General features: G+C 34.5%; 1 protein-coding gene across 2 annotated transcripts; it reads left to right on the top strand.

The window, feature by feature from the left end:
• The first annotated feature begins 7,498 nt into the window (after nucleotides 1–7,498).
• LOC120069841 (1-phosphatidylinositol-3-phosphate 5-kinase FAB1B-like) lies at nucleotides 7,499–22,461 on the top strand. 2 transcript variants are annotated; one of them, XM_039021658.1, is made up of 14 exons: nucleotides 7,499–7,841; nucleotides 8,112–8,189; nucleotides 9,764–10,463; nucleotides 11,409–12,104; nucleotides 12,566–12,719; nucleotides 12,893–13,240; nucleotides 14,292–15,164; nucleotides 15,387–15,718; nucleotides 16,754–16,877; nucleotides 16,967–17,131; nucleotides 17,596–19,095; nucleotides 19,415–19,681; nucleotides 20,737–21,062; nucleotides 21,586–22,461. In XM_039021658.1, the coding sequence occupies exons 3-14, from the start codon at nucleotides 9,880–9,882 to the stop codon at nucleotides 21,611–21,613; spliced, it is 5,397 nt and encodes a 1,798-aa protein (XP_038877586.1). In that variant the 5' UTR covers nucleotides 7,499–7,841; nucleotides 8,112–8,189; nucleotides 9,764–9,879; the 3' UTR covers nucleotides 21,614–22,461. The 2 variants fall into 2 exon arrangements, with proteins under 2 accessions (XP_038877586.1, XP_038877587.1); XM_039021659.1 differs by lacking the exons at nucleotides 7,499–7,841; nucleotides 8,112–8,189 and having other exon boundaries at nucleotides 10,322–10,463; nucleotides 10,644–12,104.
• Nucleotides 22,462–24,373: the final 1,912 nt, after the last annotated feature.

Below are 24,373 nucleotides of genomic sequence, written 5' to 3'. Positions count from 1 at the left end.
GTTATGTATAATGTAATGGAAATGAAGATGCATGGATCATGACACCACTGTAGTAAAATTATAATTGTTATAATTTTTTTTAAAGTATGTCACTAGATGCACGTACAGATTTTAACTGCTTCATTAATTCTTTATAAGTATTATAAGTTTAATGAAATTAGAATTAAAATCTATAATAAAAAGTTGCATGCACACATAGGTTAAATTAATTTTAAATGGTTTAAAATTAATTTCATTTAGACCTATGTTGATAATTTTCTTATACGATTAGAAATAGATTTAATCCTTTAAGTTCTGTTTAATAGGATGAAATTGGATTAAATAAAAGATTAGATTTATAACACAATTGTCTATAACGGACCTTGTCTAAGGAAAGTTCTGTCTATGGCTGGGGTTTTAAGCTGACGGAAGCGGAACACCCTTATCTAGGAACTGACCTGGAAGGTGAATTAGACAATAATATTATAAACATGCAATAAATGATTATATTTATGAAAATGTTTAATAAATAAGAATTATATATTGTTAAACAATCCAATATAAGAGTTATATTTGGCCAATTTAACAATTCACTTAGATAAATTTATTAATTTACCTAAGTAATGAACCCTTGTTTGTAAAGCACTCAGTGGAAAGAAAATAATATATATGATACTTCAATTTCCTTTTCACGTTTCTCCCTAAATAGTTCACACTGTGAGATTTATGCTCGGCTTCAAGACATATTTGTTTGTATCCCCCTATAGATGGTGTTTGCATAGGTCAATATCAAGGTGAATGGCAAGATTGTTTATAGTAAGTGAGAGAGGAAAATGTGTCAAAACATCCCATGGTCTCCTTCATTAATTTATAGTGAGCTTTCATGCTCGGCCTCGAGACACTTTTTCTTGTGTTCCCCTACGGATGGTGTTTGCATGAAATTTAACTCAAACTCCAAAAATCAATAGGATTGCTTTAGTTTTTGTTCCAATCGGTATTTTCCTAAGGTTGGCTCATTTGGGAAGAGCTCTAGAGTCTAAAATGAAGGGTTAAACTTACGAGAAATTTTTAAATGAGTTAATGATTTCTTGACCAAAATATGGTATCTAAATATTATAGGAATAAGAGTTATTATATTGTAATATTGGTTGAGAATGTCTCAATCCAGTGAAGGAGTAACTTACTGCCCTACTATGACTTTTATTCCAACTCACTGGAGTATCACAGCAATATAAATTTTGAATTAATATGTGGGATTCATGTTAAATTTATTACATTTATTCTTTTAATTTCTATGCTTAATAAGAATGGATAATATATTGCATATAGTCAATTAACATGTTTTATATAATTCAAAGTTATGTCATTTTCTTTCAAGGTTTTAATTTTTCCATTATCAATATAAGTCAAAGGATTTGATAAATATGTTACCTTGAAAAGTCATCAACATATAATGGTAGTGTAATTGTCTTTTATTTTGGAAATTTTCTCAAAAGGAATTATTGTCAATTCATGAAGTGTACATGAATAATCATTGCAGTGATAGCCTACTCTTATTGTCTAGATGATATATGATTTTTTCTGGACTACGAGATAAAGTCATGATGAAACATACTGTATGCAGAGTGTGGAAAGCTATATGACCTCCAAAGTTAAGTATTATTTGAGTCCAAGGAAATCATAATGACTAGAATTAATGAGGAAAATGTTTTCAAATTAGTTTGGAATGTCCACGTGATGAGGAATTTTAGAAATACCTTAAAAGGAATAAAAATAAGAATAAGTAAATTTGATTTACTAAGTTCTAGGTAGAGAATACAGATTCACACCTTGATAGTTGAATAATGATTCATTATTAGAATTTTCTTTATTATAATTAGATTGTAAATTTTGGTGAATACTTAATTAAGTGGAATAGTTCTACTAGTTGGCAATGGGAAGTTCGTCTCAGTTAAAATAGTGGGAGGAATTAAAATGTTGTTTAATTATGTTGAATACGGTTCTTTTATCACCATAAGAGAAATTCAATTTTTCCAGACTTTATTACTAAATATTTCATAGAGTATGAATAGTTTTAGTGATAAGGCATGTTTTCAAAAGTTGTTTTGAAAATATGTTTAGCTTTAAATAAATACATTTTTGTATGTTAAAGGGTAACACATCTGTATACTAAACTGAAAGAATGTAAGGATCAATGAATCTAGGAAGAAAGAAAGACCTTATTTTCCTAAAGGGATACGTGTCTTTGGCTTTTAATAATAGTTATAGGTAATTCTCTAACAGTAAGAGAGTTAAATTATTATTACCTGTTAAAAGCCCTGCTTCTCATGTAGGTGTCTCATTAACACCTTATTAGATAAGGTTACTTGGCCAATGTTGGATTGACCTAAGTGACCCTATGATTGAAAGCATAACTTCATAATAAGTCATTGATGAGTATTTATGAATCGTATTTTATTCTAACACTACGCTTGGAACACTAATAAGTATTAATAAGTCATTTTTTTCTTTGATTGTAACACTACGCTCGGTAGAGCGTCACAACGCTCTCACCAAGGGCATTCTAGTAATTTATCTCATTTGAAGGCTAAATGCTCAATTTAGCTCCTAATTGTAGAAATTAACCATGAACAGCCTGGAACGATTAATTCTACCTCTTAGGTACTCGAAACCTATAAAAACACTAAATAAACACATTAAACATAGTAATGATCTTGAATTAAGTGGAGTGAGATAACATATTTTCGGTACTATCAAACACCTCCAACTTAATTGATCGTCCTCGAGCAAGGTAGAATCATGCATTCACACAAAAATATGCTTGCTCAATCACAAGGATCGTTACTCTAGTCTCAATAGTCTCCTAGGACAATATTTGTAATAAAAAATGAAATTGGATCACGACCAATCAATGAAGCATATTTTAAGAATGATTCTAAACCTACTTATGCATGAATCAGTCCAAAGCCTTACTAATTAAACTCACGCAACCCCAAATAGTTTTATAAGACTCTAAATTCATTTTCCCCTACTCTAGGTCGAAGGCTCAAGAGTTAAGCTTCCAAGACTCAAAATTGCAATGACATACTCAAGAGAACCAAACTTTTATTCTCCCTTTTTTTTTTTTTTTTTTACTTTTTCTCAATTTCCTTACTTTACACAAAAGAGCAAATCTTATCTAGACATGCCACCTCCGTTTTGGCTTGCCCACACAAGTTACATGAAATATATCTAACTACGAGCAACGTCTCCTAACAAGGCGTCAAAGCTTACTCATTCCTTGGGGACTTTAGCATAGAGGAAAACTATGGGTATCATAGCCGCCGCAAGTTAATCATAACCACAAGAAAGAGGAGTAATCCCCTTAAAAAATAACATACAAACTTGCTTTTACTCTACAACATTCTTTGCCTTTTTACAAACTTTCTTTTATTTAATCTACACTTGTCTTTTATAATACAAAACAATAGTTTGGCAAAAACTTATGCATGCATTGCTAGATTGAGCTTCTGGTCACTTAACACCTGGCACCTAGACCTTTCGAGGTAAGAATAAATATACAAGCCATATAATACTATTCCAAGCATGCAAGACCTAAGTTCATTAGACAAAAGACCTAAAGATGCATGAGAGATAAGAAATTTTTTTAAAACAGTTAACAATCATGATTATGATCTTCAAATATCATTCCATACAAATCTAATCACAAAGAGGATGCGTCATCAACTCCTTCATCATAACAAACCAAGCAAAAGAGCAAGCAAGCAATTCAAGCACACAACATTGTCTAAGCACAACGCTCAAACACCCCAAGCTATCACAACATATGTCACCCCCAACTTAAAATGATACATTGTCCCCAATGTACCTCTCTAAGCCCAATAAATAAAAGAGTCAAAAGAATAGAAAACCTCCCCTAGTGACGTTTTCAAGCACGTAGTCTTTCGGGTTAAGTAAGAGGGCTCGTGCTTAAATTGTTGTTGTCCTTCTTCTAGGGCCAAGGAAAGGAACCTATAAAAGAAAAACAAGAAGTTAACTAGAAACCAGTAAAGGAAAGTAGTAAATTTTCACCTGGCTCCCTCTAGGAAGGACAAATTTTTAACATCAGTTGCTTGACGTGCCTATCCGTTATCAAGGAACAAAAAAAATTCTTGTATTTCTCTGGTCCCTTCTTAGATGAGTCAATATAGCTCGGTTGGCTAAGGCTCCTCATCTTTTCGAGGGAAATAAACAGGTCGCATTTGTTGTTTTTGGAATATGAAAAGAAAGGTGAAAAGAAATAATCAAAAGGCTCAAATGACCCTAAAGAGTCTAAAGAAAGAAGAGAGGCAACATGCTCATAAGAACTAGAAGAGGAAAATTAAAAATTATATATACACGAAATACTAGGCGGTAGAACAGGGCGAGGCCTTTCTACCTCTAACCTAATACATAGATGTCATTGAGTTTAGGCTCAGGATCCTCTTTAGCCTCACATACTAGCAAGCATGGTGTATATCCTCATCATCACTAAATTAATAGGCAAGAAACTCTATCTTAGAGGTACAGACGATGGGTTGCTCTAGCACGCTCTCTAACCTCTATAAGGTATCGGTCAGCTGGGCAACATGATTGGCCATGCTTTGCAGCTGAACTTGGGTGTCTTGCTAGTATTAGAAAGTTCAAACACTAAGAACTCCAAAGTTGTACCTGGACATAAATCTCGAGGAAGTAGTTTCTTCTCCTCCACCACATCGACGTGGACTACCTCATGCCTTCGAGCCTCTAGCAAGCCCAAGGAATGGTCTAGCAATGACTCGTCCCGTCTCCCAACTGAAGTTGCAAGCTGACTCAAGGTCACTCAGACTTTGCAAATCAGTTCTAGCCTCTACCTCGGGGCAAAGGCTCTCATGTTAGAATTGCTCGAACTCCTCTTGTTTATGGAGGTTGTCCTGTTGAAACTCGAAAGTACTATCTGCAAGCTCTAAAACCAAAGCCTCTAGAGACTTACCTAACCCAGAAAACTAAGCATGAGTCAGAACTTGCAACTCGGCTTTTGGACATCCAAGATTAATTCGGAAATCCTATCATGCTCAAATTGACACAAAGAAAACAAATCAAAGCAAATGAAACTTTAACTAAAAAGTAACTAAGAAGAACTAATTAGCTTCCCCAACAACGATGCCAATTTCATCAAGAGAAATTTGTCATCGCTTGCAAACCTGAACTAAGAAAATAATACTTATAATCTCACTAACTAACTATTATACTGACTAATAGCACAAGTGGCAAGCCCGGGTTAAATCACAGAGAAACAAAAAAGATTAGTTTCTTAATACCCACTTTTAGTTAAAGCGGTAAAAACTGGGGGGGGGGGGGGGGGGGGTTAGGGTGTTGGTGTGGATTGGAGTTTGAAATACATAGAAAATAAAGTGCAAGAAAAGTAAAGGATAGAAGCATAATTAATCAAGACGTCCTAGTTTAGAGAAGTAGATTTGCCCAATGCAATTTAGATCATCGAATTATTGACATACCTAAGCCTATCTATGCTTAGCCCAATTGATTGGACATCCAACCAGTGATCCTAAATACCTAATAAGAAAAGCATGCTTATATGAATCCATACTAAACTTAATTAACTTACTACAATGTGCTCCAAGGATTATGCTAGGATGAACATTTAATTTTCATGGTCTAATTAAATATTCAATACGGTTTCCTATATGTTAATAGGACAATACTCTTTGTTATAGACAACAAAAATGCAAGCCTATCTAACCTATTGCTTCCTAAGTATTAGCCCACAATTATAAATCACATATTGCAAGTTAATTCAAAAGCATTTAAATTGCACAATAAAGTTTTGATTGTCAATCAATAACAAGATCGTGTCATTCATAAACAATAAAATCATATTGAAACCCATAAACAAGAAATATTCAACATAATATCAAAATTCTCCCAGAATTACAAGGATTTCTCCAAATCCTTAAACTAAGAAAACTCAAATCCTTACATTTCCATGAAGATAAAGAAGGCAAGATCTGAAATCTCCTTTTTAATTACAAGGCGAACACACAAAGAAAAAAAAATGAAAGAGAGAAGAGAGAGGAAAGGGGCTGATGCTCAAATGGGGGATCCCTTGACCTAAAAATCAAAGAACAATATATAAATCTATTGTGTCGCGTCTAATGCTAGGGATGAGTGTTTCCACGTTGGCTTTTGCTTTGTTGTAGTGTAGCGCTTGAACGTAGCAGTGCCCAGTGCTACGCTCAAGCATGCACGCTTCTTTCCATGTTCGTAGTGTAGCTACGTTCCAAGATAGTGTCCTCGCCTATGCAGCATTCTGCGTTCGAGCGTAATGCTATGCTTGGCAGAGCATCACAATGCTCTCGCCAGGGGCATTATGATAATTTGTCTCTTTTGAAGTCCGAATGCTCAATTACTCCTAATTGTTCCAAATTAACCTCGAATGGTCCGTAACGATCGATTTTACCTCCCAAGTGCCCTAAACCTGTAAGAACATTAAATAAACACATTAAACACAGTAATGATCTTAAATTAAGCGGGATGAGATAGCACATTTTTCGATGCTGTCAAGGAGCGCTTGCTTGGCTTTGAAGACTTTATCGACGCAGACAAGAAAAGACTAGAGAAGCACGGGAATTTTCATAGATAAATTTACCTTAGAGAGATTCATTTGGTAACTATTTCGTTTTTTGTTTTTGATTTTCGAAAATTAAACCTATAAACACTTCTTCCACCTCTAAATATCTTGCTTCGATATCTACTTTTTACCAATATTTTTAAAAGCCAAGTCAAAATTTGAAAACATAAAAAAAGTAGTTTTTAAAAACTTTTTTCTGTTTTTGAAAGGCTAAGAAGACAACTCTTCTACTTAAGATTGATACAAACTACGGTAAGAAAATGAAAGGTAGTAGACTTATTTTGTTTTTTTTTTTAAAAAAAACAAAATAGTTACCAAACGGAGTTAAAATGATTACCAAGCACACCCTAAATTTTTAGTTTTTAAAATTTGACATTCATTTTAAAAACACTCATAAAATTTAGAAAACAAAACATAAAAATCAATACATGACAACGGTGTCAGACTTAGTTTTTTTTTTAAAAAAAAAAAATCAAATAATTACCAAATGGTGTTTAGTTTTCAAAATTTAACTTGATTTTAAAAACACTTTTAGATTTAAAAAAAGTACATAGAAATCAATAAAAGAACGTGGTGTTTATAGACACATAAACTTAAGTTTGAAAAATATAAAACTAGAACTAGATGATTACGAAAATTATATGATTAATTAATTTCCTACGAAGGCATGTGGATTATAGTGAAATGATATTATTATTGAGAAGAGAAAATGGCAACAAAATAGCAACAAACATTCCTTGAACGCGAAATGGCAACAAACAACCCACGAAAAAAAAAAATAATAATTCTCTCTCTCTCTCTCTCTTTCTCTCTGTCTAGTCTCCCACCCCAAATGCCCCAATTCCCAAATAAGGCAATGCGAGAGAAGAAAAAGTACACAACCGATTGGAGAGAGAAACTAGAGAGAGAATTTTGAGTCGCCATTACCAGATTTCCAGAACGTGATCGAACAATCAACAACAACAACAACAACAACAACAGAGTTCAACTGAGAAAAGCCGCCCGTCCAGCAACAATCAACAACAACCAACCGCTTCTATTTCTCTTCCATTTCACTTCTTTTATCCAAATCCTTACCTCTACACCTTCTCTCCAGGAATTCAGAACCAGCCGCGGCAAATTGTCCTCCAAATTCCTCTTTCATGAATTCCTAGATCCGTTGCATTCATTTCTATCATCATCGCTTTTCATTCTTCGTCCAGATTCTTCCATTAAGGTTTGAGTGCATCGCGTTTATGTTTTCTATTTTCGTTTGATCCGTCTTCAAGTATTAATGCGATGCGATTCCGTTCATCGTCTTCTGCTTTTACCTGCTCTGTTTTTGCGTGATTTACCGATCGCATCTCCATTTCTCTGATTGTTGTTGTTATTCGGAATATGACGTCGTTCAACACGATCATTCCATAATTTATCCACATTTTTCTGTAACTGCATGCTGGTATTTAATTTGAGTATTAATTGCGTCTTCCTTTCGTTTTCATATCAGATTTGGGCGGAATGAATGTTTCGTTGCGTCAAGTTCGCTGGATTCACTCCCCTGGAAAACACGAGCGTGTGTGAATTGGTAATTTCATTAAATTTTTACATTTTTATTCTTTGATTCTTTATTTTATTTGTTTTAAAAAGGTTCATTGATTGAAAATGTCTAAACCTATTCTTAAGTTCGGGTAGTGGAAATGGTATTTTGAATTATGGCAAATGCCCGTTAGAGTTTAATTTTATTTATTTAATTACTTAATTAGTTTAACAACTATATGCTGAAGTTAACAAGGATAGGAGATATGGCATACTTGAATAGTACACAGATTTTAAAGAGAAAGTGATAAAAGGCTAAGAGAGAAGTTAGAAAAGAAGAGATATAATGCTAAATTAAATTAGAGGAAAGGATGAGTTTGCAAATTTTTAGAGATAGTTAGAGAGAGAAAAATAAATTCAGAGCATTTTAAAAAATTTAAAATAGAGAGCTATGTTATAGAGTTCTATTACATAGGTATACAAGCAATTATGTTATAAGGAGAAAAAAAGGAGAGAACAAGCTTTAAGGTTGGTAGTACGACACAAACTTTTATGTCTACATCTTGGCTTTAGAGACTTCACCTAAAAGAGATCTTTTAGGAAAATATTTTAAAAGAGCGGGAATTTAGAGGAAGTGATGTCATTGACATAAATTTTGAAGGGAATAATAGTTTTTTAATTTTACTATTTTATATTTGTGTGATAGTAATTATCCATTTATATTTAATATTCATGTATGGGTAAATATAGCAACCAAGTTTAAAGTATTAGAAAATATAACATAATACAAAATAATTTACTGATATAATAAATAAATTTATTGATATAACAAAATTTAGATCAAACGCTCGAAATCTATTAATAATAGAGTATATCGCTGATAGACTAATAGACTCTATAAGTGATAGATTTTGTTATACCTACCGTTCTTTAAAAATATTGTTGTACATTTAATTATCAACGATAGTTTTTGTAGTTGATAGATTTTTTTTTTTGGTTTAACAACATGGGACATTAATTAAAATTTTTTAACGATAGTAAATATTATAATATCTTATTTAATTAATCTATGCTCAAATTAGAAAAAAAACATAGGTTCATGTTTGATATTTGCTTTAAATCATTTTCAAGATAGCAACATAAATATGATTCAAATAACATGAATTTGTATTATCAATTTCGAAGTTTGAGGTTCGATTCTCCCCTTGCATGAAAAAAAAGTTTTCAAAATTAAAGATGGAGTTTGTGTTTTTCTAACATTGTTTCTTGTGTTCAACTATGAATGGTGAAAATTTAAAGAAAAAAAATACTTTAAGTATACTTCAAGAAACACTTATCTTTGTGCATCCCACTAAATTATCCAATAATTATTTGTCACATGTCAAATTCTTTTGATACATAGAGATGTGAATGCATCTTGAGATGCACCTATGTATTGCTCACATTTAAATATACAGAGAGTTTCATATAGATGTCTAATACCTAATCAAGTAGATGTATTATACTTAATTTTTTAGTGAATATGTAGTTATTTTTATTTTGTGTGGGATGAGAGTAAAATATACCATAGATGCACCCACTGAGTGCTGTTTCATCGTTAATAATCTAGTTTCTGATGTGCAGAATTTAGTAACTCGTGATTTAATATTAGATCGAAAAAGTAATGAGGTGGCGGATGAGCAGATTGGGATGAGCGGAGTGGGCGCCGGTGGATTTCACATCTTCATCCACGTCTTCAAATGGGCCATCCTGAAAACAAAATATCCGAACTGGTGGGCTTGGTGAAGTCATGGATGCCATGGAGGTCCGACCCGGAAAACGTCTCGAGGGACTTTTGGATGCCCGACAAGAGCTGCAGAGTCTGTTATGAGTGCGACTCTCAGTTCACGTTTATCAACCGGCGGCATCATTGCCGTCGCTGTGGACGAGTTTTCTGTTCCAAGTGTACTTCAAACTTCATTCCTGCTCCATCCACCGATCCAAGCAATGCTCGTGAGGAGTCTGAGAAGATCAGAGTCTGTAATTATTGCTTCAAACAGTGGGGGAAGGAACCATCTGACCTGCAAGATGGGGACAAAGCTACCAGCTCCGCTATTAGTCGATCATCTTCATCTACAAGCATGGGCAGCACCAAGTCCGGCTACACCTGTCATAGTGCAATCAGCAATTCTGCTTCAACGCCTTGCTCAAATGGTCATCAATATTATGACCCCTATTGTCCTGGTGCCATCACAGATGAGCAAGACAATTTAAGAACTGGGAAGACCATAAATCGCACTACATCTCTGATGACTTCATCATCTAGTTTTTATGGCTATTACAGGTATTCATTTTTCGGAATGTTGTTCTAATATTTGAGGCTTAATTCTCATTTTGGTCCTAAACTATCTCGAAATGTTACTAACTTTTGAAATGTCTTAAATTGCTAGTTTAGTCATTGAATTAAAGTTGCTTATTGATCTGACTAATAGATATTTGAACTTTTAATTTTGTCTCTAATTAGTCCTCGGGAGCTGCAGAGTCTAGTTTGGGCCTTGGAGCAGGCGTGGGTCCCCTGGGAGCAAAGCTTTGACCCCGGATTATTAAAAAAAGAATCTAAATGTTCATGTTCCAAAATGGAACAACCTTAAAAGTTCAGGAACCAATGAGACTTAAATTGTGATCAAATTTACTACTACTACTACCCATCATTTTAAGTTCTTGTATTGAGTGGTAACTTAACATGTTATCTGAGTAGAAAATCTTGTGCTTGAATTTCTTAAATTTAATTTTCTCCCTATTTTGTACCGATAACTACTTGTAGGACTTTGTGAAAAATTTCAAGCTCACAAGGTGAAGGGAGTGTTGTACTAAAATTGTGTAGGGAGTGTTAAAGTGTTGATATAATATTAAATTTTCTAATAACCGATGATTTAATTTTTATCACCTGCTAGATCTCCCACTTAATTTGTGATAGAGACGATGCTATTGGTTCCCAATTATTTGATTCTCTTAAAGCTCTACTTGTTCCCTGTAGTCACATTCTTATGCAATATGCTTTAGTTGATGCATGCCTTTAATTGTGAATAGAGACCATTATATGGATTTCTCTATCATTTTATTGATCTATAGGTTATTGTAAGTGACAGAGTGACCTTGTTGCCATGATCCTCTAAGATTCAGCCCTTTGTCTCTCTCATTCATTGTATCATTTTATTCTCTGATGTTTACATTCAGATCATTGCTTTTATATTTTAGTTATTTAATTACTGTTGGAATTTCCTGTTAGGAGTGATGATGAGGATGATGATTATTATTATGGAATGTATCGGTCAGACTCTGAATCCAGGCATATCTCCCAGTCTGATGATTATTATTGTGCTGTAAACACTGACGAAGGTTTAAATCTTGAGAGGGAGAACACAAGCACAAAGGGTTCACCTGTGAATTTTGACACTCAGTGTCCAAGGGGTAATGAGGAATCTAGTGAAGACTCTGATGAAAATGATAAAGGCTCTGAATGTGATTTTCCTACTTATGTGATGCAAAATAAAGATAATGAACCAATGGATTTTCAGAACAATGGGATTCTCTGGCTTCCTCCAGAGCCAGAAGATGAGGAGGATGAAAAAGTTCTTTTGTTTGAGGATGATGATGATGCCTGTGCTCCAGGTGAATGGGGATATCTACATTCTTCCTTAAGTAGTGGAGAATGCCACATGAAGGGAAAATCAAGTGAGGATTACAAGAAAACTGCAAAAAATGTGGTAGAAGGGCATTTTAGAGCTCTCGTTAGTCAACTTTTGGAGGCTGAGAATCTTCCTGTAGGTGATGAACCTAATGAAGATGGTTGGTTAGATATAATAACATATTTGTCCTGGGAAGCAGCTGCAGTTCTGAAGCCAGATACGAGCAAGAGTGGAGGCATGGATCCTGGTGGTTATGTTAAGGTTAAATGCGTTGCTGGTGGAAAGCGTAGTGAGAGGTAAGTTGACTCCATGTGCCAATAAAGGCCCATATAAGCTATATTTTATTACTATATGGAAAGTGTGTTTCTTGTTCAAAAGAGATTGTGATCATAGTTGAATCACGTTACTTTATGTACGTGATGACTGTATTGTTAGAAAAGGGAAATTAACATGATCTATGGCGTTTGTTGTAATTTTGTTTCAATTGTGTTGTGCTAGACAAACTCATATGCTTTTAAAGTTTCTACATACATTTAAAGAGAATGTAATATGAGATTTTAGAGAATCAGTATTTTGAAATGTTATCTCAAGATCCAACCTAAGTGTTGCAGAATTTCCAATACATTTTGTTTTACCATGTTGTGAGAATATGACTCCATGTTCAGTGGATATATATATTTTTTCTCCTGTTGGACTTATGGTTATTGTGTTAATGCAAGGGCTTTTTTGGTTTGATATGGCTACGATCCTTTTGCAGTATCATTGTTAAAGGCATCATCTGCAAGAAGAATGTAGCACACCGGCGGATGACGAGAGGAATATCTAAACCGCGCTTTTTTGTCCTTGGGGGAGCTTTGGAGTATCAACGTGTTACCAATCACTTGTCAAGTTTTGATACTTTGTTGCAGCAGGTTTCAAACTGTTTACCCTTATCCTTTTCATTAGGTTTGTATAGATGTTTTTTTCTGTAGATTTCTTGTACTTCAACTCCTGTGTCTTGTTGATGTACTTGCAATCAATAATTATGAAGTTATGACATTTGGTATACTTCTTTTCTTCATGTGTTGCTTATATGTACATACAGGAACTTGACCATTTGAAGATGGCTGTTGCTAAGATTGATGCTCATCATCCTAATGTTCTTTTGGTAGAGAAATCGGTCTCTCGCCATGCTCAGGAGTACCTTCTTTCAAAAAACATCACTCTTGTTCTAAATATTAAACGATCACTTTTAGAGCGTATTGCTAGCTGCACTGGGGCAAATATAATTCCTACGGTAGATCATGTTGCATCGCTGAAACTTGGTTATTGTGATGCATTTCGTGTGGAGACATTTGTTGAAGAGCATGATAATGGTGATGGCCAAGGTGGCAAGAAATCAACGAAGACCCTGATGTTCTTTGAGGGATGTCCAAAGCCTCTATGTTGTACTGTAAGTCTGCTATCAACGAGGAGAAAAATATTATTTTAAATAAGAACAAACGCAATAAGCAGTCATGCTCGTAGATATTTATTTCTTATGAGAACATTTGTTATATAAAAGAACTCTAGTCCAAAAGAATAAGACCATTATAAAAAGGCGAGAGACCGATGCCTACAAGGAGGTGTTGAACTTAGCCACCTCCCAATCTTCTTCTTCCGGTCTTGCAATCTCTCTAAAAATTATACTTCTCTCAATCCAAATCCCCTACGAAATAGCAAAGAAATTAACATGCTCCAGAACTTTGCCTTTCTCCCTGAGGGGTTGATTTAAAACTTTTTCTTTATCTAGATAGTTGAGAGTTTTTTCATTTTGCATGGCCATGTGACTAAGTCGTGTCTTAAAAGACGGGATTTAAATGCTTTTTGACCGACACTTATCTGAAACTATCTTGTGGTAATTTTAAATCCTGCAGTATACAGATCCATTATAGTAGATCATCAGTTTTAACTTTCGAGTGGAAAGGCCAGTACGTTAGTGTGTGTTGTCTTTAACGTGGGACACAATTCTATAGATTAAGGCTGTATTTAGAAATTGTGCTTGTTTCTTCCCACTTTCTTTACTGTAGTTTTGCTCTCTTAAAGCAACAGTTGGATTCTTGGCTGACTCTGAAAATAAAAATAAATTTTTAAGAACTCTCAAGTTTTCAAAATTTGGCTTCTATTTTAAAAACATTGGTAGGAAGTAGGTAATAAAACAAATAAACTTATTAGTGAAAGTAGTATTTACAACCTTAATTTTCAAAAACCAAATGGTTGGTTAATGGATTGTAAGTAATTTTTGTTTGTAGTAACTAATTAGTGTATGAGATACTGTGATATTGATTGTTAGTCTTCAGTTAGTAGATCATTATATGGTGTATGAAATTGGCATGACACTATATCAAATTTACAGTAGACTTTTTCTATAAAACTAGTCAGTGCTTTCCTCTGCAATGTTACCTGAACAGATTTATTTAGATATAACTATCAGAAATAATGTGGACAAATTGTTGTGCCTTCAGATTTTGCTCAGAGGTGCCAGTGGGGAGGAGCTCAAAAAAGTTAAGCACGTTGTTCAATATGCAACTTTTGCTGCCTATCACCTGGCTCTAGAAACATGCTTTCTGGCTGATGAAGGTGCTTCAGTTCCAGAGCTCCCATTGAAGTCCCCAATAACAGTTGCTCTTCCTCATAATCCATCAAATATAGATAGGTCTATCTCCGCAATACCTGGCTTTACTTGCCCATCACCAGTAAAGTCTCCAGAGCCTGAACCCATCATGGAAATTGGGCAATCTGGAAAAGATGCTATTCTGTCTAGAGACTCGTCTATAATTAGTCATAATGTTGTCAATTTGAACTCTTTAGAGCCTACCTTAAGGTTATTAAAGTCCAATGCTACCTCCAGTTCCATGTCCCTTTTGAAGCAGGATGTTTCTACTGCCGACTGTAATTATATGCTTTCCTCCAAATTTTCTTCTGAAGAGAGGAGAAATCTGGACAGAAAAGAATATTCAATGGGCATGATGACTATCAAGGAAGAAGCAGGGGATGATGATGATACAGTTCGTAGTTCTGGTAAAGGTGAGCCTTTGAGTCGATTTGCTAACTCTATTCAAATAAGCAGGAATTTGTTGGATGCAAATGCCCAAAGTTCTAATGATTCAACATCTCAAGGACCTGAAAGCTCCAATGCTAATCTAGTGTCCACCAAATCTTCAAGGGAAGATTTCCCCTTGTCACCTTCTGACCAACAAAACATTTTGGTGTCTTTGTCAACACGTTGTGTGTGGAAGGGAACTATTTGTGATCGTGCTCACCTGTTACGAATTAAATACTATGGGAGTTTTGACAAGCCTCTGGGCCAGTTTTTACGAGATAATTTGTTTGATCAGGTAATATGGTCTTCTAGTGATTATTAACTCTTGGAAAGCTCTAATTTGATAATATTCCCCGAGACTTCCTCTGGGAGAGGATTTATTTACCTCTTGGCCTTTAAGTTCTCTTACCCTTTTAGGAATATACTTATGTTTCTTACATATATGAATGATCAGGTGATAGAGGAATTGTTTTTTCCTTAACTGAAAGCATTATCTTTATTATCTTTCCACTTGCAGAATTATCGATGCCATTCATGTGGTATGCCATCTGAGGCACATGTTCATTGTTATACGCATCCACAAGGTAGCCTTACAATATCTGCTAAGAAGCTCCCTGACTTTTTCTTACCGGGGGAACCTGAAGGTAAAATTTGGATGTGGCATCGGTGTCTGAAGTGCCCTCGGACCAATGGTTTCCCACCAGCCACCAGGAGAGTTATTATGTCTGATGCTGCCTGGGGTTTATCTTTTGGTAAATTTTTGGAGTTAAGTTTTTCAAATAATGCAGCTGCCAGCCGTGTTGCAGGCTGTGGCCATTTCCTTCATAGAGATTGTCTCCGGTTCTATGGGTAGGGTTTTTTTTCTTTTTTTTTTTCCCCACATAACTTTACTTCACCAGCAATGAAGTTTGATTGTCACTGCCTGATCAGTTCTGAGCTTGACTGGAAATGAACTAGTTTACTTTGCATCTGATTTTTACTTTCCTAAACGTTGCCTATGTTTGTCTATGTGTACAATTCCATATCGAAATGACAATGATACGAGGTGCACAACTTTGAAAGGTGGAGGCTTTGGATGGTTGGACTAAACTTGTTAGTTGTTATTGCATCCCGATCAACCCAGAACTAATGAGATTGTATGTTCTTATTTGTTTTAATTATTAATTTTTATTTGAGACTAGATATCTCTATTTATAAATTGAAAATGTTATACTAACATAGTTGATGAGGCAATTCTTTAAATAATAATTTTAGATAGTTTGTTTCTTTCTTAAATAATAATTTTGTTTAAGAGCATTCATCTCTTCCATAACCGCGAATGGTCACATTATGCGACTTGGTTTTCAGTTACTGAAGTTTTCCCATTTTCTTTTGCGTCTGATTTTGATAAATTGGATTCCTTTTGCAATCTTGAATAGTTATTGTGGCTTTGGGATGGACGCTTCCCATTTGTATTCATCTGTTGATTGGAATGGAAGTTCTTATTAATTTCTTGGTAAAGGAAAAGACATAATACTTATATTTATCTCACATCTTTCTGACTGTTCTTCAAGGTAGAAAATATTGACCACCTTTCTGATTGTTCCTTTTATTTGATAATTTGGACGACTTATTACTATTCTTCTGTGGTTAGGATCCTTATCATTCTGCAACCTGGTCCTCAATTACCAGAGTTCTACGTTATCTTTTGTGTTTAATTTAGACAAATTGGATTTCTTTGTGATCTTGAATAGTTATTTTGGCTTTGGGTTGGACACTAACCATTTGTATTCTTCCATTGATTGATGTGGTTGTTCTTATTTATTTTCTGTTAAAGGAAAAGGCAAAATGCTTGAGATTCCAGTTGAATACATCCTTATGTGTATCTATCATTCACATCTGCAGGTTTGGAAGAACAGTGGCTTGTTTCTACTATGCAGCCATCAATGTTCAGTCTGTTCATATCCCACCATCCATGATTGAATTTCACCATAATAATCTGGAGTGGATTAATAAGGAAGCAAATGAGGTGCAACAACCTTGAATTCAACGTCAATTGAAGGCTTAAAGCCACTGATTCTAAATTTTGGAAGACTAATAAGTGGTCTCTTCTATTAGGTACATAACAGGGCTAAGACTCTATTTGCTGAAGTATGTAAAGCTCTTCCACTGATTCCAAAGAATGAATCTGGCACTGAGCAAGAAGATTTTGGGGTAAATGAATTGAACAATTATATTCAAGAACTAGAGCAAATCGTTAATATGGAGAAAGAAAATTTTGAGGTAGGTTCTTGGATTGTGGTTTTATTTTCAATCATATCATAGTTTTGAAACTGACGATAATCCAATATGCTCATTTTGTGAGGGTATATCATTTTATGACATATGTGGAAACTTTATATTCATTCACGTGCATTTGGTGACATGATGTCCTTGGGGAAGAAATGCATGTATGAAATTGATTCCCTAATGGCCTAATCCTATCTGCTGAATTTTGAACATCTTATTTGAAATATAGAATTAAACAGTTTTATGTGGCATCATTTTTAACGTTGACCTTACGTGACAAAAGATGGTCATTGTCATAATTTTATAGGTAAACAAACAGTTTTGCTATAATGTAATATGGATTATTATAGGCCAATGATATTTCTAGGTTGTCATTTTCACTGCATTCTAGAGCTTTCTTTGTGGGGAAGGGAGCTTTATGCTTTGCTTCTTTGATTTACATCATCCAGTTGTTATAGGTGCATTTTAACGAAGTACTATCTGGAGAGACAACAGTTGGCCAATCTGCAGTTGATATTTTTCAGATCAATAAACTGCATATGCACGTTCTCTTTCTTTCATATATTTGGGTTCAACGCTTAAATTACGTAGGCACTTTGAGAAAGAAGCATTCCTCAGATAGTTCAAGCAATGACATCCCAGCAATTGAGGACAAGGAACTTGATTCATTGGAAGAGTTGGTGGAATTTACTCTGGCATCTGGACGAGATGAATTCTTTGGTGGTTTTGATAATGATTCTCTACCTGCAGAATCAAAGCGTGAGGTTGATCTTCGTAGAGGAGGCAATTCAGGAAAAATTAGCCGGTCGAATGAAGCTAATCGAGAAAAGAATATTGACCTTGGTGGACAGGAGGATGATCTTTGTTTTTCTCCCGTCAATTTTGAGCCCCTAGATGTTGGAATAGGCATACAAAGGGCAAATTCAGTGGGAGAATATCCAATTATGACCGATTTTTCTGGAACCCTTGATGAAGTTTGGAAAGGTGTAATTCACCCGAATAATGTAATATTTGAGGATAGTTATTCTCGAACTAACTTCGCCATTCTAGAGCCATTGGCAGGACAATCTGATACGGAAAGGTGTACTGCTAATGGAGTAGAGACAACTCACTTCCTTCATGCTGCCTTAGTTTTAACGAGGGATGATTCTGTTGAGACAATTACAAGTTCTACGTCAATACCTTCTTCAGCATATAATACAAAGATTTCATTGTTGAATATTCCAAAGTCTGACATTTCTGACTACGATCCTGCCTTCATTTCATCGTATAGGGAGTTGGAAAAGCAAAGCCATCTTCGGCTTCTTATGCATGTTGGTTCCAGTGATACTGTTCTTCCTGTCTATGATGAGGAGCCTACTAGTATTGTTGCATATTCATTGCTTATGCCAGAGTATATCGCTCAAATGTCTGAGAAAGAGAAAGGAATGGAAGCTTCAGATACTGCACGCTCTTTGCCTATTATTGGTTCTGCTAAAATGAACTTGATTAGAACATTTGATGAAGAAGGTTCAGATGCCTACAAAACTCTTAGATCCAATGAAGAAACCATATTATCCATGCCTAGAACCGAAAGTCGTCAGTTTGAGAATCTGCTTTCATTCACTAAGGATTTGCATACAAGAGTTTGTTTTGTAAATGAGACACCTTTGGGGCCGGTGAAATACACCGTAACATGCTACTTTGCTAAGCGGTTTGAGGCACTAAGAAAAATGTGTTGCCCTACGGAGTTGGATTACATAAGGTCTCTTAGTCGTTGTAAGAGGTGGGGAGCCCAAGGTGGGAAAAGCAATGTTTTCTTTGCAAAAACTTTAGATGAGCGATTTATTATCAAACAGGTGACAAAAATAGAGTTGGAATCGTTCATTCAGTTTGCACGAGCTTATTTTATATATTTGTCTGAAGCAATTCGCACAGGTTGCCCAACTTGCTTGGCGAAGGTTGTGGGGATGTATCAGGTACACTATGTGTTTATTTTCTTTCATTGAAATTGGCAGTGATCCTCTCTTGGAAGTTTTAAAAAGATCTTAAATGACGGGGAGTTGAAAAGCTAAAAATGATACTCTATGACCCTTTTTTTTTTTTTAAAAAAAATCATAATTCATTTGACTAAGAGATAGATATTTATTTAAATTTGTAATCCTACTAACCATTTTACAGTAAAAATGGGTTCACATTTGATTTTGAAATTTTGTGCAGAATTTTTTTTTCTTTGGGAACACACATCTTAAAACTTTGTGCATAATTATATACAAGTTTGTTTTTGTTGTCTTGAAGGTGTCCTCAAAACATTTAAAGGGAGGAAAAGAATGCAAGGTTGACGTTTTAGTTATGGAGAATCTTCTGTTTCGGCATAATGTGACACGACTTTATGATCTAAAAGGATCTTCTCGAGCACGCTACAATTCTGACACGAGCGGAAAAAATAAAGTTCTTTTGGATCAGAATTTGATTGAATCAATGCCAACCTCTCCAATATTTTTGGGCAGCAAGGCAAAGCGGTTGTTAGAAAGAGCTGTTTGGAATGATACATCATTTTTGGCCGTAAGTTTAATTTATCTTAGTGTCATCACACTTAATTTTCAAAGTATTCATTTTTTATTTTTTTTATATATATTAATTTTGACAAGAAACAATCATGTATATTTCATTATAAGATAGAGGAACAACCTAAGGGCAAGGGGTTGAGAAGGAGAGCCTTCCAATTTATCGGTTGAGAAGAAGGAGAGCCTTCCAATTTATCTTCTTAGAAGATAGAGGAACAATCTGCATATTCATTTTAAACATCTTTAGTGTCTCCTTGCTACTAGATATCGTGTACATGAATAAGCATCTCTTTTTCAAGTCTTGTATGATACCTAGTTGAATAGCGTTACTCCTATAGTAGACTTTGTAGAATTCAGTTCAACTTTAGGTAGAATTGTCTGTATTATGGATCTGCATAATAATTACAATTTCATAGGCAGAATACTCGAGGCCATTGTATGAATTTGACACTACAAATTCTTTGTACTTCCATTTTTCCCTTATTTTATCAGTTGGTATCCTGTGACCTGTAGTGACAGCTCCAGCTTACTCTAAACCTTGAAACCCTTTCAAATTTTGAACTAAAAAATTACTGTAGGTGTTTTGGTTCACATCACATTAAGTTGGTATGATGCAGATTAAGAAATCAAGTCTAAAGTTACTTATTTTAGCCTAGGGTATTAGTTTCCTAATTCTATGGCTTACATAAATCTAAGTTCCCGTCAAATAACTATTTGATTTTTTATTTTTAGTTTTTGAAAATTAAGCATATAAACATTACTTTCACCTACGAGTTTTTTCCCTTTTGTTATCTACTTTTGAAAATGATATCAGAATCTAAGCACAATTTTGAATACATACATGCTTCCACAATTTTCCATATTTTATACCGGTTACACAGAGGAGTAAAGGAATATAAATTAGCTTTTGAAGACTCCAGAAAGGCAGAAACCTGGATTTATTAAAATCACGAGCCAAATACTCCCTTATTTATATCCTCCGTTTTGGTGCTAGATGTATTCTTTAGGTGATTATATGCCTGAATAATTTAGTATCTCAAATTGTGGCTGCAGTCGGTTGATGTCATGGATTACTCACTATTGGTTGGCTTGGATGAGGAAAAGCAAGAGCTGGTTGTGGGGATTATTGATTTTATGAGGCAATATACTTGGGATAAGCATCTTGAAACTTGGGTGAAGAACTCAGGTATTCTAGGTGGGCCCAAGAACGCTGCTCCTACGGTTATCTCACCTCATCAATACAAGAAACGTTTCCGAAAAGCTATGACTACATATTTTCTTATGGTTCCAGATCAATGGCCCTCCACAACTGTCAGCCCTAGTGAATCCCATCCCGATCTCTGTGACGAGAACTCCGAACTTGAGAACTCGTGGCACTGGTAAGTTCAAACATTTTGGATATGTTGCACAAATTTTTCTTCATTTTTTTAGTTATTTTTCAGTCTTTGCCGAACTTTTTCGATCAATGATTTGAACTGCTGCTCTGATTCTTTTGAAAGGGCTAAGAGCTTTTCTTAAATATGTTATTTTCCCGATAGGACGCCCAGATATATGTTGGGAGTGCCTTTTGGCATGACTCAAAGCACTTTCGTCATAGCCAAAAGCACTTTTCACTCAAAATTATAGTACTTTTGAAAACAAGTTGAAAGAACCCACTTTAGATGATTTACCGTAATTTACTACATGAACCATAAACATTGGTTATAATGTATTTATGCAATACATAAACTCAAGTATATTTGTCTCTTCATTTATAGTGTAACTGATTAATGGTGAGATTCTTTGTTATTGAAATTCAATTACTAGAAGATGACAGGAATGTCCAAGAATATTAATTTTGTAGGTTTTTTTTTTCTTTTAAAAATTTGTTTTTAATATGTTGTTTGTTTGGTTTGTCTTCAGCAAACACTATAGTGTACACAGTGATTGATGAGAAGGGAAAACAGTGTGCCATTTTGTGTAGTATTACTTGCTTGGGGAAAACAAGTTGCAGTGAACAGAGCCCCAATGAGCCTATACATGGAAAGAACACATGCTGAACAGGGATCATCAATCAATCTTTGACATCGATAGTAACATCAGATGGAACTTTGAGCCCATGCTTCGGCCTCGTCCAAACAACCAGGGGAACTTAGTGCTTCTCCCTTGCCAATCAAGTACTTTATTCCTTTCGGTAAACCCGAGCCTGCCGCTACGGTAGAAGGCAAAAATGGATTTGCTTAGGGGATGAGAAAGGATAGCGCTCTTATTCTAACATGACAAACTTTGTTGTAGAAGCATGAGCCATGGCGTTAACTTGAGGTCCTGCAAAGATTGCTGAGCCCACTGCAATCGCTTGAATTGCCATGACCACGACCACACTAAACTCCAACCGTATCAGAAGGATTGCTCTTGTGAATAGTAGTAAGAAACAAGCACAGTAAGTTACTTTATTCTTGTTTGCCCTTTAGAAAGATATCTTCCAACTCTTGGAGACTAATTGAGAACTTTGGTAGATGACATTTGTCGAGCAGAAAGTTCTCTCCCTCTCAAACAAAAAAAGAACCCAAAAAAAAAAAAAAGACGTTTTGTAGAGGGCAGTAGTGTTGTCGATTATACGGGGAGCATACCTTACAAACAACATATAATGTAAATGACTCAATATAATTCATTCCAACCAAGATGGCAAAAATAAGTTACTAAGATTGTTTCGAGACTTCTGTCATTCTAGGTGTTTTAGGATACAATATGTCATCATTATACACATAGAAATGAAATTTGAAATTTTTATACAAGGTATTTCTTTTGGGTGATCCTTGTGCTTTAATTCTTATATAATGCTCAATTTTTTTTTCCTTTAAGATAATTTGTTATGGTGAAATTTCAACGTTGAATAATTGGAATAAAAGTTGTAAACATAAGTTGATAAAAAAAAAAGTAGCCTAATAAGATAGTTTGTTATTTCTCAGGTAATTTTTTGGTGTTATTCGAAGAGAAATTCTCTTCGGATAAAAAAAGGAGGGAAAAAAAAAAAAAAAAAGAAAGAAAGAAGAAAAAGAAAAATATACTTCATAAATAAAATGTAAAGGTGTAATGATCCGGTTTTTTAAGACCTCTATTTAAGCTAATTACTACATGAATTGACATTTAAAAGTCTAAGAGAGCTTCAAGTTTTTTGTTATATAAAAGAAATAAAAAAATGTTTATAAGAACTTTGTGAATCAAAGCAAAATACTTTTATTTTGGGATATCCAGAAAAGAGTAGAAATAACAAATCAAGCTCTTCAAAGACAACAAAATTCCGAGCTCTGAACTCTAACCAAATTGTTAATACTAGTCAAGAATCACGTCCATATGAACGTAAAGTCATGTGATTTAATTAAAAACTTTAAAATATAGTTATTTCCAGATAAATAAAGTATTATGTAATTTTCTTCTAATTATCATAAATTAATAAAAATAAGGACATCTTGACAAAATTGAATCTGTATGACATTGACATGTTTTTCCAACAAATAAACATTTGATATTAAACTATTTATAATATTGTTGATATAAAAATTTAAAACTAAATTCGTTAAAAAAGTGTTTAGATAAATCAAATTTTGAAAGAGGTGATAAATTTTTTGAAAAGATACCATTACTTAAGTTGATTTTACAATTATGTAAGCGTAGAGCTCAAATGTCTCATTAAGATTGCCATTACACAACCAACATATTTAAGTTGGTATATGCAAGTTGTCTATTTTGTATTCTAATAGTATATCTATGGGATAAAATATGAATGAAAAAAATAAGGAAAATTATCTTAAATGATAAAACTACTGAAAATATTTACAAATAATAACAAACCATCACAGTTTATCTATAATAGACCGCGATAGATTGGTGTGTAAATCAAAGAAGTTTTATGAAATCAACTCTTATTTATAGGTAAGGGTTATAACTTGTTCTAACTAACTAATCTTGACCGGTTATAAATAAGTAACTGGTTAATGACAACAAGACTTAAAAACCCAAGTACAAGTGATACATCATATTCCTCCCCTTTTACAAGAAACTCGTCCTCGAGTTAAAATGGTCAATGCATTAAAAAAATCCTAAAGGATCAGTAAGTGCACCCAGGCATCTCAACTAGATTGACACCCCATAGCACTCTCATCATATCCAAGGCGGAGTTTAAGTAGCTAATTGAAAGTTATTTGGAGCATGATAGTGTTGCAAGTTTGCTACATTGAACACTGGGTTGATGTGTAAGTTTGGCAGTAAATCTAGACGATAGACATTTGAACCATATACTCAAATGATTTTGAGAGGGCCAAGTTTTCTATTCTTGAGTTTGTTATAGGTACCAGTTGAGAATTGACACTTTCGAAGGTGAACCATCACTAGGTCGCCTTCATGGAATTGTGGAATTATCTATGTAGATCTGCCACTTTTTTGTAAGACGTGTTGGCATGGTCAATGTTAGCTTGGATATCTTGATGAATGTTAATGATCTTCTCTGCCATTTCTTCAACATCACTGTTAGCATCAAAAGAAGAAGGAAGTTGAGCAAGATCTATAGTTAGAGAAGGGAGTTTAGTATAAACAATTTCAACGGGACACTTCCATGTTGATCAATACTTCATGAAATTAAAAGCGAATTCAATTTGTGCAAGTACTAAGTCCCATTGTTTTGGATATGTTCTACTAAGACACCTTATTAAGT

The sequence above is a fragment of the Benincasa hispida genome, unplaced genomic scaffold (genome assembly GCF_009727055.1).
Source record: "Benincasa hispida cultivar B227 unplaced genomic scaffold, ASM972705v1 Contig62, whole genome shotgun sequence".
Lineage (NCBI taxonomy): Eukaryota > Viridiplantae > Streptophyta > Magnoliopsida > Cucurbitales > Cucurbitaceae > Benincasa > Benincasa hispida.
Note: the sequence above shows the minus strand (reverse complement) of the source record. Positions and strands in the feature narration are given on the sequence as shown.

Coding starts and splice junctions, on each gene's coding strand:
- LOC120069841 (XM_039021658.1), top strand. CDS start 9,880: ATGGGCCATCCTGAAAACAAAATATCCGAACTGGTGGGCTTGGTGAAG. Junction 16,878..16,966: donor TTAATAAGGAAGCAAATGAG/GTGCAACAACCT, acceptor CTCTTCTATTAG/GTACATAACAGGGCTAAGAC. Junction 21,063..21,585: donor CTTGAGAACTCGTGGCACTG/GTAAGTTCAAAC, acceptor GTTTGTCTTCAG/CAAACACTATAGTGTACACA.